Source organism: Portunus trituberculatus, chromosome 5 (assembly GCF_017591435.1).
Source record: "Portunus trituberculatus isolate SZX2019 chromosome 5, ASM1759143v1, whole genome shotgun sequence".
Taxonomy (NCBI): domain Eukaryota; kingdom Metazoa; phylum Arthropoda; class Malacostraca; order Decapoda; family Portunidae; genus Portunus; species Portunus trituberculatus.
Window position 1 is genome coordinate 4,076,201 of NC_059259.1, and position 15,728 is coordinate 4,091,928.

A 15,728-nucleotide genomic window follows, 5' to 3' on the forward strand; every position below is an offset into this window, starting at 1 on the left:
AGTGGTTGTAGTTGAGGGGGTTAGCAGGCAAGGGAGGGCTGAGTTGTTGTAGTTGTCATATGTACAGTAATTAATTATTGACATGCTTGAGTGATATTTGTATAGGAAAGTGCAGCTGTGTGTGTGTGTGTGTGTGTGTGTGTGTGTGTGTGTGTGTGTGTGTGTGTGTGTGTGTGTGTGTGTATTTACCTAGTTGTATTTACCTGGTTGTATTTTACGAGAGGGGAGCCTATGCTCGTGTTGTCCCGTCTCTGTATCTCACAGTGTCTAATTTTCTCTTAAAGTCATGTATAGACTTTGCACACACCATCTCTCTGTCCAGTCTGTTCCATATATCTATCACTTTATGTGTGTGTGTGTGTGTGTGTTTATGGAGTGAGCTCAGAGCTCATAGACTGATCTTTGGGTAGGACTGTGACCACACCACGCTCCATACACCAGGAAAGTGAGGCCACAACCCCGCGAGTTACATCCCGTACTTATTAACTGCTGGGTGAACAAGGGCTGCACATTAAGTGGCTTACCCATTTGCCTCGCTGCTTGCCAGGACTCGAACCCAGACCCTCTCGGTTGTGAGCCGAGCGTGCTAACCACTACACTACACAATGTGTATGTGTGTGTATGTGTGTGTGTGTTTGTGTGTGTGTGTGTGAAGTTTGAGATGTGCAAGCAAGGTAGATTTGAGTTGTGGTGATGTGATAGTGCTATGTACAGTAAGTTATGTATAATTGCTTGTATAGGAGAATGTTTGGGTTGTGTGGGAGAGGAGACAATAATGTCAAGGTTTGGAGGTGTAGGGAAAGACTGTATTAGGTGGTGAGGGAGGGAGACTAGCAAGCTAGTAGGTGTAGTATTGGTATGTACAGCAAGACATGTATGTATATAAGTATTGTTCATATAGGTGAATGTCGAGGGTGTGTGGGAGAGAAGTTATTGTAAGCAGTTGGAAATTCTGTTGTTACTGCTGCTGCTGCTGCTGCTGCTGCACCTTTCTTGTGGGACAGGCAGGAAACACTTACATGTCTATACATCCTTCAGGAGCACATGTGTACTAACAGATACATTAAAAAGTGTACTATACATCCCATACATGCGTACATACAAGCTTTATACAAAGATACTGCACCAAGTATTATAGCCTTTGTAACAACAGTGTTAGACCACTGCAACAACGGTGTTAGGCCAACACAACACTGCCCTCTTCTGAAGTGAAAGTGAGATGCCTTGTCTTGTTACTTGCTCTCCATCATCATCACCACTACCACCATCACCATCAAAGTTCACACAGGAAAACCACGTCCTTGTTAGCCTTCAATACACACACACACACACACACACACACACACACACACACACACACATACACACATACACACACATACACACACACAGCAGTACATTAAAATCATATACAGTTTTTACAGATAGAGATACACAGAATCACACACATGTAGAAAGAGAGATATGAACATTTTACATTATTCAAAGTATGTATGTATACAAAAAAGGCAGTTTGGGAAGGAATTAGCTGCGAGAAAACTTTATCTAATAAGAAAGTGAAGCAAAATTGTCTACACTGACAGAAATATATGTATAATAATTGATTGAGATGGGTGTGTGTGGCCATGAGACTGTCCCTTACCATCACAGGCTGTGTGTGTGTGTGTTTCACTGTTTGATCTGCTGCAGTCTCTGACGAGACAGCCAGACGTTACCCTACGGAACGAGCTCAGAGCTCATTGTTTCCGATCTTCAGATAGGCCTGAGACTAGGCACACACCACACACCAGGACAACAAGGTCACAACTCCTCGATTTACATCCCGTACCTACTCACTGCTAGGTGAACAGGGGCTACACGTGAAAGGAGACACACCCAAATATCTGCACCCGGCCGGGGAATCGAACCTCGGTCCTCTGGCTTGTGAAGCCAGCGCTCTAACCACTGAGCTACCGGGCGTGTGTGTGTGTGTGTGTGTGTGTGTGTGTGTGTGTGTGTGTGTGTGTGTGTGTGTGGTACAGTATACTGGTAGAGAAAAGCAAGACCAGACAGATGAGGTGCAGCTAGTGGTACAGTGTTAGGTTAGGTTATGAGGCACGTCAGAAGCTCAGCATTGTTGTAAGGAACTGGCAAGGTTATGTTGACACAGTGTGGATGGAGGCAAGACTGGGGAGGCATGGAATGTTGTGCACTGAGGTGTTGGCTGGCAAAGTATTGGACAGGCTGGAATGTGATGCAGTGTAATGCAAACACTCATTAGTTGATGCAGAGATACGCACACTACTATGATTACTACTACAGACAGAACTAGTAAAGATGAATAGATAGAAGGATAGACTACTAGAAATAAAGGGAGAAATAGATTGGGAGAATAGAGAGAGAGAGAGAGAGAGAGAGAGAGAGAGAGAGAGAGTAAAAATATTATTCAAATAAGTAAAAACGAAAGATACTTCTGTGAAAAAGACGATAGTGATAATTATTGGGGTGTATACAAAATGATAACAAACAGTGAAAGAGACAATTGATGCATGAATATTGTACAAACAGCAAGCTTTTCATGAGTAAGATATGCAGGTCAGAATGAAGCTTTGAAAGGCAGACAACACTCTGGACAATAGAAAAATATATTATGAGAGGTCAGCGTCAACTCAAAACACACACACACACACACACACACACACACACACACACACACACACACACACACACACACACACACACACACACACACACAGAGCTTTAGGGCACCACCACCAGCACAGAACAGAGCCAATGTATCAATCAATCAGTGGCCCTTTTTAATTGATCTTGTTACTCTCTGTTTAAATTTTGTCAGCAGTGCATCCACCTTCACTTCAGAACACAAGGACACTGCACATGTGGCATGTTTATTTCATATATTTTGGCAAGACGTAAATTGCGGTAAAACTTAAAAATATATGTACGTCTGTCTGTCTGTCTGTATGTATGTACTATGTATGTCTGTGTGTATTTATGTATGTATGTCTCACTCACTATGGGAAACAACTATTTTTCAAGCAACTTTAAGTGACAGACTTAAATCTTTACATACACCATCATTATTACTATTTGATTCTTTCTTTTTATATTTGTAATAATAGTAATAATGATATAATAATAGTAATAATAATAATAACAACAACAACAACAACAGTAATGGCTTATCTCTTTGGGGACTGGTACCTGAGTGGGCCTTTTTCTTTCACTTTGTAACCCTGGGCCAGTGTCTCTCATTCATAAAAAAAAGTTACATTACAATTGAAGACAACATAGTTATGTTTTCCACAGTGAGAGAGAGGGAGAGGCTTGTTAACTGTAACACTTTGCTCTCTCGCCATGCTTGTGTAATAGTGTGTTATCTCTGGTCTAGATACAGTGTTGTAATACCATGCCCTTCATATCATCTTTATCACTGGTATTATGTTTGGTCTAGACTTGATGGTACCCTGTCCTTATCTTTGCTGTCATCATTGCTCTACATTTGATAACTCCATGTTTGATATCTTATCCTTATCTTTGGTCCATATTTTGTAACACCATGTCCTTATCTTGTCCTGGTGTGACATGCACCTCTGTGTGTCTTCTCAGGCAATGTCTGTGGCCTCCCTGGTCTAGAATCGGTCCTTGGGCAGCGTGGACATCTCAGACTCATGAAGGAACTGCATCTCCTGCAGCTCCATCAGCTTGCCGTGGTCCTTGATGTGGGTGTAGTTTGCAGCAAGACACATCAGATAGTGCACCTGTGGCAGGTGAGTCACAGTGATGCAAAGTGACAGACACACTCACTCACTCACACACTGTTTACTATGTACTGGAAATACTAATCTGGTGTAAGAAATTCATGAAATTCTCAGGTAAAAAACATGAAAATGAGAAGTTAATTTAAGTAACACACACACACACACACACACACACACACACACACACACACACACACACACACACACACACACACACACACACACACACACACACACACACACACACACACACACACACACACACACACACACACACACACACACACACACACACATTTTGTATTTCCATTATTCATATTTTATTAGGTTGGAGTTTTCTCATTGAAGCTTATAGGGCATATGATAATCATATATATATATATATATATATATATATATATATATATATATATATATATATATATATATATATATATATATATATATATAGAGAGAGAGAGAGAGAGAGAGAGAGAGAGAGAGAGAGAGAGAGAGGCACTTACCAGGGAAAGAATGACAAGTAGGGCTGAGGCAGTGGCCAAGAGACACAGTATTTCTCCGTTGTTGACAAAGTCCTTACAGAACAGCTTCCTCTTGCCCCCGGAACACACCCGTTTCTCCTCCTCAATGGTGGTGCGGGGGAACAAAAACCCTGCAGTGGGACAAACAAATGTTGTGTCTGCTTGTAATTATGAGGTGTAATGAGTTGGTTAGTTGTTTGTAATTATGAGGTGGAATGAGTTGGTTAGTTGTTTGTAATTATGAGCTGGAATGAGTTAGGTTAGTGAATTAGGTTAGCCAATATCTGATACTTGTGTCTGGCAAATTTTTACTCTTATTTTTCTCTTTGTTCTGTCATCTCTTTCTTCACATTCCAATATTATGTTACCTATCTTCTCTCTGTGTCTTTTTCTCTTAATATTTCCTTCAACACCTGAAGAAGGAGTCTATTTATTCCTGTCTTTAATATTTCACCTTTTCTTCTTCTTCCTTCTCTCATCTTCCTTCTCTTATCTTGTCTTTTCTTCTCGTACCTTCTCTTTGTTCTGTTTTCTTTCCTGTATCTCTAATTTTCCTTGAAGAGGATGGTAATAGCAAGAAACTCTCTATTTCTTACACACACACACACACACACACACACACACACACACACACACACACACACACACACACACACACACACACACACACACACACACACACACTCACTGAATTGATTGTAGTCGATGCATTCAGTGTGTGGCACGTGGATGCACTGGAACCAGGCCAGCGTGTAGAAGACAGTGATGGCAACAAGGCCAGCAAACATGAGCAGCCAGGCCAGCGTGAGGAGGTATGCCACGCCCATCAGCTGTGGGGACAACACTGCTCTCACTCATTCATGCATTGAAGAGAGAAAGGCAGGACTAGGGGACACTACTATACTTTTATGGGGACACAAGAGAAGCAGGATCTTGACATAACAGAAATGGAGAAAAGGAGAGATGGTTTGAATGATGTGAAAAAAAAAGTTTGTAGGTTAGAGAGAAGCTGGCATCATGACCAAAGCAGATATATTTTTTTGTGATAGAAAAGAAATGTGGCAATAAAGAGAAGCAAGATTCTTGAGAGGACACAAGAAAAACTGAGAAGAATGACATTTTGAGTGATACACACAACAAAGACAAAATAGAATCTTATACAACACAAGACACATTGAGTAAAGAACACAATATTTGAATGTAATATAAAAAAGAAAGACAAAGAAGCTGGATTCTTGAGAGACGACCATGAGAGAAGCTAAGAAAAAGAAGGAGAAAGAGAGAACACAAAACCTAAGAAACAAGATGAGAAATTAAGGACAGAATCAATCAACACCAATTACTAACCAGAGCACAGGTAATTTTTCCTCCAAGTCTGGCCCTCCACGAGCTGTAGACACGGCGCAGAGTATTACCGCTGGACAGACACCCCACCAAGAGTATCAATAGCCCCAGACCACCCATGCCGGCCCCCACCATCATGAACGACAGCTGTACGGGCTCCATCCTGTCACACACACACACACACACACACACACACACACACACACACACACACACACACACACACACACACACACACACACACACACACACACAGAGAGACAATGTATTAGCTTGAGAATATTAATCTAAGTCTTGTGTTCTCTTCATTTGTTTATGATCATGTAGGAGGAATGCTGACCCAGAGGGAATAAAAAATGAAAAGAAAGGTAAAAAGTTTTCCTGTGTTGTGTTCTCTTGTAGAAAAGGAAAAGAATATAAGGAAAATGTTAAGACAATACAAAAAAAAAAAGATGTATTTCTGGTTGTGATTATTTGTCATGAGAGAGAGAATGTTACTAAGTGGGAGAGAATCATGCAAGAGAGAGAGGAAGCAAGAGGGAATATATATTGCCATTTTTTATTTACATTTCTGTTTGTATCTTATAGCTATATTAATGCACTCCTCCACCTCTTCCTCTTCCTCTTCCTCTTTCTTTCTCCTCATCCTCCCATCTTTTTTCCTTATTCAAACCAGAATTCCACCCCAGTCTGATCTAACCTCTCTTTTCTTCCCTTGCAGCCAAGCCAGCCAACATGAGCCAGTGTGACCTGACCTGACCTGACGTACCATGAGATGTGAAGGTTGAACACTTCTCGAAAGAGGCGCAGGGTGAGAGTGGTGCCCCTGTGCATGGTGCCACAGAACACACCCACACCCACACAGCACATCACAGTGGCAATGAGGGTGGCATACGGGACACACCCCAGGCAGTCCCGGCATTTGTGTTGGCCTGTGGTGGGAAGGCAGGAAGGCAGGTGGGTGGTTCATGTTAGTTTGGCTAACAGTGTTGTGTGTGACTTGTGTGTTGCATTGGTGTTGTGGGGTGTTTGACAGACACAGAGACTAGTAAGAGATAGAGGAAAGACAAGGAGATAGCAGGGTGACAGAGAGAGAGAGAGAGAGAGAGAGAGAGAGAGAGAGAGAGAGAGAGAGAGAGAGAGAGAGAGAAAGAGGAGCTGGCTTATGTGGTAATATTTCATGTTGATTTTGGCAAAGTAGAATAGTTTGCAAGAGAGAGAAAGAGATAGAAATTAGTGACACGCACACACACACACCACACCACACCACACCACCACACCACACCACACCACACCACACCACACCACACCACACCACACCACACACACACACACACACACACACACACACACACACACACACACACACACACAAACACTCACTGCAAGTCACTAATGTTTATCTTTTATTATCTTGACAGATGTGGTGAAGAGAGTGTTATACATCACCACACCACACCACCACTACACCACTTTTTGCCCCTCCTGGTGAATGAACTGAGCACCACTATGTTACATCACCACACCACCAAACCATCATATTCTATCCTGCCTGGCCTCGTGAAATGACACATCGTCACCATCGCCAGGCTCTGAAGATTGGTGAGTACAGCATTAATATTCATGCGTGTACTGATTTGAATCTTATTTACACACACACACACACACACACACACACACACACACACACACACACACACACACACACACACACACACACACACACACACACACACACACGTAGTGTAGTGGTTAGCGCTTCGACTCTGTCGAGAGGGCGGGTTCGAGTCCCGATGGCGGCAAGGCAAATGGGCAAGCCTCTTAATGTGTGGCCCTGTTCACCTAGCAGTAAATAGGTACAGGATGTAACTGGAGGGTTGTGGCCTCGCTTTCCGGTGTGTGGAGTGTGTTGTGGTCTCAGTCTACCAAGATCGGTCTATGAGCTCTGAGCTTGCTCCGTAATGGGGAAGACTGGCTGGGTGACCAGCAGTCGACCGAGGTGAATTACACACACACACACACACACACACACACACACACACACACACACACACACACACACACACACACACACACACACACACACACACACACACACACACACACACACCAAGATAAAACATGAAAAGACATCACTGAACACAGAAGCAGGCAGATAAATATACAAATGGACAAACACACACACACACACACACACACACACACACACACACACACACACACACACACACACATGTGGCCCGGTAGCTCAGTGGTTAGAGCGCTGGCTTCACAAGCCAGATGACCGGGGTTCGATTCCCCGGCCGGGTGGAGATATTTGGGTGTGTCTCCTTTCACGTGTAGTCCCTGTTCACCTAGCAGTGAGTAGGTACGGGATGTAAATTGAGGAGTTGTGACCTTGTTGTCTCGGTGTGTAGTGTGTGCCTGGTCTCAGGCCTATCCGAAGATCGGAAACAATGAGCTCTGAGCTCGTTCCATAGGGTAACGTCTGGCTGTCTCGTCAGAGACTGCAGCAGTTCAAACAGTGAATTACACACACACACACACACACACACACACACACACACACACACACACACACACACACACACACACACACACACACACACAGACCCTCACCTTGGTTGGAGTGAACGGGGCGTACGAGTGCCTGTCTGCTGCCACTGGACACCTGGTAACTGTGGATGTGGTGGTAGCTGGTGGAGGTGTTGTGGTGGTTGTGGAGTGGCGGTGATGACTGGTTGGGGTGATGCGAGGAGGGGGATGGGGAGGCGGCGGGGCGGGTGTCCTGACCTGAGTAGTGGTGAGGGGTGTGGGGTGTGTGTGGGGTGACGGGGGTGCGTGGCAGGGGGAGGGGCAGGGTGCGGGTGTCGTTGGGGGAGGGAGAGCTTTGTCTGTGGTAGTTATAGTTGCCTCTCTCTCCTCTCTCTGCTGTTCCTTTCTCTCCTCTTTCTGAATCCCAGTGAGCCATGACATCTTCCTCCTCTTCCTTCTCCTCCTTCATTCCCTTGAGAGGCTGGAGGGAGTCTGACCTGGAGCCCCTGGTGCCCTGGTAGTCCCTGAAGGGGCGAGAGGACGGCAGTGTGTCCCTGGTGCTTGCCGCCCGTCCGCCCCTGTCCGTGTAGTCCCTGGTGGCCTTTGTACTGGTGTCCTGGTACTCCCTGCTGGAGCGGGGCATGGTCTGGTACCCCTTGGTGACCCGGCCTGATCCCTGGTGGTCCCTGGTGAGGAGGTGGGGGGGGAGGTCTTGGTAGGCCCGGGTGGCCCTGCTGGTGTCCTGGTAGGTCCTGGTGCTCCTGGTAGTGTCGTGGCAGTCTCTGATGGCAGGGCGGGTCAGGTCCTGGTAGTCCCTGGGGATGGAGCGGGGTGAGTTGTGGTCCCTGGCGGGGCGGGTCAGGTCCTGGTAGTCTCCATTGGTGCGGGCTGTGTGGTGCTCTCTGCTGCTGCCCCGGCTGGAGTCTGGGTACTCCCTGGTGCTGCCCCGGGAGGAGTCCCTGGTGCTGCCTCGATGGTTATCCTGGTAGCTCCTGGTGGAGGAGGAGCGGGGCCGGTCCTGGTACTCCCTGGTGGGGGCATCCTTGAAGGTGGTCTGGTGGGTGCGGATGGAGCGAGGCCGCGGCACGTTCTTGCTGTAGTCCCTGGAGGCAGCCCTGGGGATGCCCTCCAGGTCCTTGGTGCCCCGTGGGGTGGTGACAGTGTCCTGGTAGGCCCTGGTGGTGCGGGACACGTTCTGGTATTCCCCGGATGGGCGAGCCAAGTCCTGGTAGCTGCGGGTTGCCTTGGAGGGGCTGAAGCTGCCGTCCCGCGGGATTGAAGGGTACTCCACCCCTTCCCTGGTGGTGTCAAGGTACTCCTTGGTGCCCCGGGGGGAGTCCAGCACCCTGGTGTCCCTGGCCACCCCTTGGTAGTCCCTGGCACTGCGGGAGGCCTTGTGGTAGTCCCTGGGGCCAGTGTGGTCATAGTGGTAGTCCCGGGAGGCCCTGGTGGGCGGGGCCTCAGGGTAGGTCCTACTGGCCCACCGGGGACCCTCCTGATAGTCTCTGGGGGTACGAGGGCCGGGGTCCTGGTAGTCCCTGACAGAACCACCACGCCGAGGGCCATCCTCAGGGGTAGCCTTGGTCAGAATGCCCCTCAAGTTGCGGTAGGTCTGGGGCCGGGGAGCGGTGTGACCAGTAGGGCGGGATGGGGGTGGGGAGGAGGGTGCTGGCAGGCTGTGGCTGCTGGACCAGCGGCGGGGGCCAGGTGGTGGTCTGGGCGGCGTGAACCCATACGTGTCGGCCTCATCCTGTGGCCCCATCAGGCCGTCCTCCACCACCGTGGCCGTGGCAGCGCGGCCCGGCATGCCACGCCCCTACCACGCCATGCTGGGACACAACTTGTCATTAACACTCACCACCACTGCCAATGTGACACAACACTGCACCACACCACCCACACCACCCTCCATTACACTGCAATGGAATCCACACCACATTCACTCCAAGAATGCACTGCAAGCACAACCCCTTGAATGTTGTGAAGGTGACAGCTGCAGGAGTGCTCCAACACCCCCTGTGTGTGTCCTGTGTGTGTGTATGTATGCTCACAAGCTGTGCAAGTCACCCCATGTTCACTCCCTCTGTTCTGTGTTTGAAATGCTCCTCCACTCTTAACTTCAAATCCTGTGACACACACACACACACACACACACACACACACACACACACACACACACACACACACACACACACACACACACACACACACACACACACACACACACACATTAATTAAAGTGAATTGCGAAAAATGTGGAGAATCTCTAGGAAAAGTGATGGAGAAGCAGGCTGAATGGAAAAAAAGTCAGGAAGTGGAAAGAAAGGAGGTAAATTACAAAGTTGCAAGTCTGGAAAAGGAAATCAAAGAGTCTGGGGAGAAAACTTTGGGCCTTGCTGAAATTATAGATCAACAGATCATAGAAGAGAAGATAGCTGAGAAAGTGGTGAAGGTTATTAAGTCAAATGAGACATTGGTGAGGGAAACTGTAGACAAAAAGAGATGTGTGGTGATATTTGGTGTGGAGGAGGATAAGACACCGAGTAAAATGGAGAGAGAGAAAACATAAAAAGGTGATAAATAATATCATTAATGTGGTGCAGGAGGAGGAAAAGACCTAGTACAAGAAATAGAGGACTTCCATAGAATTGGAAAGTTCACAAGAGAAGGTATGAGGCCAATAAGAATCAAACTTAAGTCACAAAAGGATGTAGATGAATTGGTGGAGAAGTCATGGAGGCTAGCCCAGCAGGAAACAACAAGGAAGATTTGGTTGAGAAGAGATCTCGGTGAAAAGGAAGAGAAATGTTAAATGAGTTGAGAAAGGAGGCTTTGAAAAAAATGAAGAGAGGACAGAAGAGGAGAAGAAAGAGTTTTCTGGAGAATCTTGGATATGAGACTGAGGAAGTGGTTCATAACCCAGAAAAGTACAGCAAGAAAGGACTAAAGAAACTTACATATGAGCGAAATGTAATGTATTCCAACATAAATGGAGTGATATCGGGATTTTAGAACTCAACGATTACTTGAGGACAAGAACCCAGATATTGTGGGTCTTACTGAAACAAAACTGAGAGAGGAGAAGACCTGATGATGGTTGGAGAAGGAAATATAATGTTTGGAAAAGAAATAGAGTAGGTAAGATGGGAGGAGGAGTGATGTTGCTGGTTAAAAAGATATAAAGGTGGATCAAGTGAAAAAGGTATGGGAAAGGCAGAAGTGCTAAAGATCAGAGCAGAAACTAATGAAGGAAAAAAGAGGCACTACATAGTGGTGTACGTACCACCTAAGACAAATGCATGGTCAGTACAGGAATATGAAGAAATGATAAGTGATACAGGAACATGTCTGGAAGAAATGTTGGGTGGCTGTGAACGAACTATAATGATGGGAGATTTTAATTGTAAAGAGGTGTGTTGGGAGGACTGGTCAATGGAAGGATCAGAGACAACATGGGGAAATACACTATTGACACTGGCAATGGAAAATGTGTTAACTCAGTGGGTCAAAGAAGATACTAGGTTTGGAGGAGAGGGAGCATCGTCAAGACTGGACTTGGTCTTTAGTACAGAGCCAATGGTCATTGAGGAGATGAGGGTGGAGTGCCCTTTAGCAAAGAGTGATCATGCAGTTTTGGAGTTCAAGGTGATAGACGAAGAGAAATCTAGAAGAAATGAAGAATATAAAGTGGGAAGATGGAATTATGCCAAGACAGATTTTGGAAACCTAAAGAAATTCTTTCAAGAGACAAATTGGATGAAATTCAAGAGTGCTAAGGAGCAAATGAAAAGTGGAAGGAATTTATAAAAATATACAAAGAAGGTGAGAAAAATTTGTACCAATAAGACAACATAGAGAAGTTGGAAAGCAGGACTGGTTTAACGATAGATGTGAAAAGGCTAGAACAAGAAAAGAGGATGCATGGAAGAGGTGGAGAAGGAAAAGACGGATTAAGCAGTGGGAAAGTTACAAAAGAGCAAGAAATGAATATGTGTTGATTAGAAGAGAAGAAAGAAAGAAACAAGAAAAGGATATAATTGATAAATGTAAAGACCAACCAAGGCTTTTTACAGACATGTGAACAACAACATCAAAAATAGAGAAAGTATTGAAAGTTTAGAAGTAAATGGAGTATGCAGTGAAGATCCCAGGAAATGGCAGAGGCTATGAATGGATGCTTTCGGAAGGTATTCACAAAGGAGACTGCTTTTGACAAACCACTGGTAATGGAACAGAAAGGGATTATGAAGGAGTTTCAAGTAACTGTGGAGGAGATCAAGAACATGATGGGGAGTTTAGAAGTGAGAAAAGCTGTGGGACCTGATGGGGTATCAGGATGGATTTTAAGAGAATGCAGGGAGCAATTGGCAGAAAAAGTTTGTGAAGTAATTGATGCCTCATTAAGGGAAGGTGTAGTGCCCCAAGACTGGAAAAGAGCTAACATTGTCCCAATCTATAAATCAGGTAACAAGAGAGACCCATTGAACTATAGACCAGTGTCACTTACAAGTGTGGTAGCTAAGATGTGTGAGAGGGTGGTGAAGAATAGATGGACAGACTTCTTGGAGAAAAATGACATACTTTGTGAGTGTCAATTTGGTTTTAGAAAAGGGCGTTCATGCACGACAAACCTGATATGTTACTATTCGAGGGTGATAGATGTAATACAGGAAAGAGATGGTTGGGCTGATGGAATATATCTGGATTTAAAAAAGGCCTTTGATAAGGTACCACACCAGAGACTGATCTGGAAACTTGAAATGGTAGGAGGAGTGCATGGCAGTTTACTAAAATGGATGGAAGACTTTTGGTAGGAAGAGAAATGAGAACAATAATTAAGGACAGACCATCAGAATGGGGATTGGTGGAGAGTGGAGTTCCACAGGGATCAGTGTTGGCACCAGTAATGTTCGCGGTCTACATAAATGACATGGTGGATGGGGTGTCCAGTTATGTGAGCCTATTTGCAGGCGATGCAAAATTGTTAAGAAAAGTGAGATGTGACAAAGATTGCGAACTACTCCAGGAAGACTTGGACAGAATATGGAAATGGAGCTGTACATGGCAAATGGAGTTCAACACGACAAAATGCAAGAAAATAGAGTTTGGCAAGAGTGAAAGAAGAATCAGGAGTATGTACAAGATAGGAAATGAAGACATAAAACCAGTCATGAAGAAAAAGACCTTGGGGTGACAATTACCAATGACCTATCGCCAGAGAGACATATAAACAAAATAATTGGAGAAGTATTGAACTTATTGAGGAACATAAGAGTGGCGTTCGTATATTTAGATGAAGAAATGATGAAGAAAATAATTACTGCAATGATAAGACCGAGGCTTGAATATGCAACAATACAGTGGGCTCGAACTTAAAGAAACACATAAGGAAACTAGAGAAAGTACAGAGGGCTGCAACAAAATGGTGCCTGACTTAAGAGATTTGACTTATGAAGACAGACTGAAAAGAATGCAACTTCCAACCCTGGAAAACAGAAGAAAGGGAGACCTGATAGCAATATACAGAGTGATGATTGGCATGGAAAAATGGATAGGGAAGATCTGTGTATGTGGAATGGAAGAATGTCGAGAGGGCATGGGAAAAAACTAAAATGGCCACTTATAGGAGAGATGTGAAAAAATATAGCTTCCCTCATAGAAGGGTGGAAGCATGGAATAGTTTAGACGTGGAAGTGGTCAACGCAAGGAATATTCATGATTTTAAGAAAAAGCTGGACATTAATAGATATGGAGACGGGACAACACGAGCATAGCTCTTTTCCCGTATGTTACAATTAGGTAAATACAATTAGGTAAATACACACACACACACACACACACACACACACACACACACACACACACGAGATAAAAAAAATAAGTGAGTGAATGAGTAAAGGTATGAAGATAATGATCATGAGAATGAAGAGAGTAAAAACTAATATTATCATTGAGTGGAGGGTAGAAAGTATGTGTATGTGTGTATGTAAGTGTGAGTTGCAGGAAGTAAGGTGTTGTAGGTGTATAGTATGTAGGCATATTTGTGTAGGACAGAGGGAAGCATCACCACACACATGTATCTGGTATTGATTTGATATTATTTAAAGGTGTTGCTTGTAGGGGAAGGTTTCTGTGTTGCATGGTGGTGGTGGTGGTGGTGTTGCTGCCCTAAAGACACAATCTTCCTACCACACACACACAAAAAAAAAAAAAAAAAAAAAAAAAAAAAAAGTATGTTTGTATGGTGAAGGAATGTCACATCTCCGATTTATTGCATGAAATTGCACTGTGATGTTATGTGGCAACCAAAACTGTTGATTATTGGTGACTATACTAGTGACACTATATTGGTGACCAGTACTGATAACATTGTATTGGTGACCAATACTGATACTATTTTTGACCAGTACTAGTGACAGGGTATTGGTGGCCAGTACTGGTGAAACTGTACTAGTGACATTGTATTGGTGACACTGTACTATTGACACTGTATTGGTGACCAGTATTGATGACACTATTTTTTACCAGCATTAGTGACATAATGGTTATTGGTACTGATGACACTGTATTTTTTTAACAGTACTGGTGACACTGTACTAGTGACATTATATTGGTGACCAGTACTGATGACACAGTATCGGTGACCAGTACTGGTGTCATTGCATTGTTGACCAGTACTAATGACACTATTTTTGACCAGTATTGGTGACACTGTACTAGTGACTAGTACTAATAACATTATATTGGTGATCAGTACTGGTGGAACTATACTGGTGACACTGTACTGGTGACTCTGTACAGGTAACACTGCATTGGTGACCAGTACTGGTGACACCAGATGATCCTGGTGATCCAGCACAGGTGACCTAGTACTAGTGACATATGGTGTCTGGTGACTATTTGTGTCATCTGATGACTGGTGACTACTTGTGACATCTGATGACTAGTGACTGAACTGATCACTAGAAGTGGTAACCTGTGCTTGTTACCAGTACAGTATTACCATTGGTGTAACCAGTACTACTGGGCACCTGTGCTGGTGACACTTTTTGCATGGCACTGTGGCCAGGTCAGCATGGCACTGGCCAGGTCAGCATGGCACTGGCCAGGTCAGCAGGGCACTGTGGCTGGGTCAGCATGGCACTGTGGCCAGGTCAGCATGGCAAGGGCCAGGTCAGCATGGTACTGTAGCCAGGTCAGTGTGGCACTGTGGCCAGGTCAGTGTGGCACTGTGGCCAGGTCAGCATGGCACTGTGGTCAGGTTAGCGTGGCACTGTGGCCAGGTTAGCATGGCACTGTGGCCAGGTTAGCGTGGCACTGTGGCCAGGTCAGCATGGCACTGTGGCGAGGTCAGCATGGCACTGTGGCCAGGTTAGCATGGCACTGGCCAGGTCAGTGTACTGTTGTAGACTGGTTATGGTATATGGTCCTTCAAGGGTGGGTGTGTGGCCCTGTGGCCTGGTGGCCGCGTGGCCTGGTGGCCTGGTCAGCGTGGCCTGGTCGCGGGGAGCGGCAGGTGTGCGGGGCTCAATAATCCAGGCAGGTGATGCAGGTTAAAGTTGGAGGT

General features: G+C 45.2%; 1 protein-coding gene across 2 annotated transcripts in view; it reads right to left on the minus strand.

Moving 5' to 3' along the window:
* Positions 1-1,926: 1,926 nt before the first annotated feature.
* Positions 1,927-15,728, minus strand: part of LOC123515748 (serine/arginine repetitive matrix protein 1-like) — a 16,687-nt gene continuing 2,885 nt past the window's right edge. For both annotated transcript variants that reach the window (XM_045274615.1, XM_045274607.1), the window contains exons 2-7: positions 8,246-9,990; positions 6,396-6,558; positions 5,630-5,789; positions 4,971-5,112; positions 4,265-4,413; positions 1,927-3,761 (exon numbers count right to left, since the gene is read on the minus strand). In XM_045274615.1, coding sequence (XP_045130550.1) covers positions 3,633-3,761; positions 4,265-4,413; positions 4,971-5,112; positions 5,630-5,789; positions 6,396-6,558; positions 8,246-9,968 — 2,466 coding nt within the window. In that variant the 5' untranslated portion in view covers positions 9,969-9,990 and the 3' untranslated portion in view covers positions 1,927-3,632. The remainder of the gene's footprint in view (positions 3,762-4,264; positions 4,414-4,970; positions 5,113-5,629; positions 5,790-6,395; positions 6,559-8,245; positions 9,991-15,728) is intronic.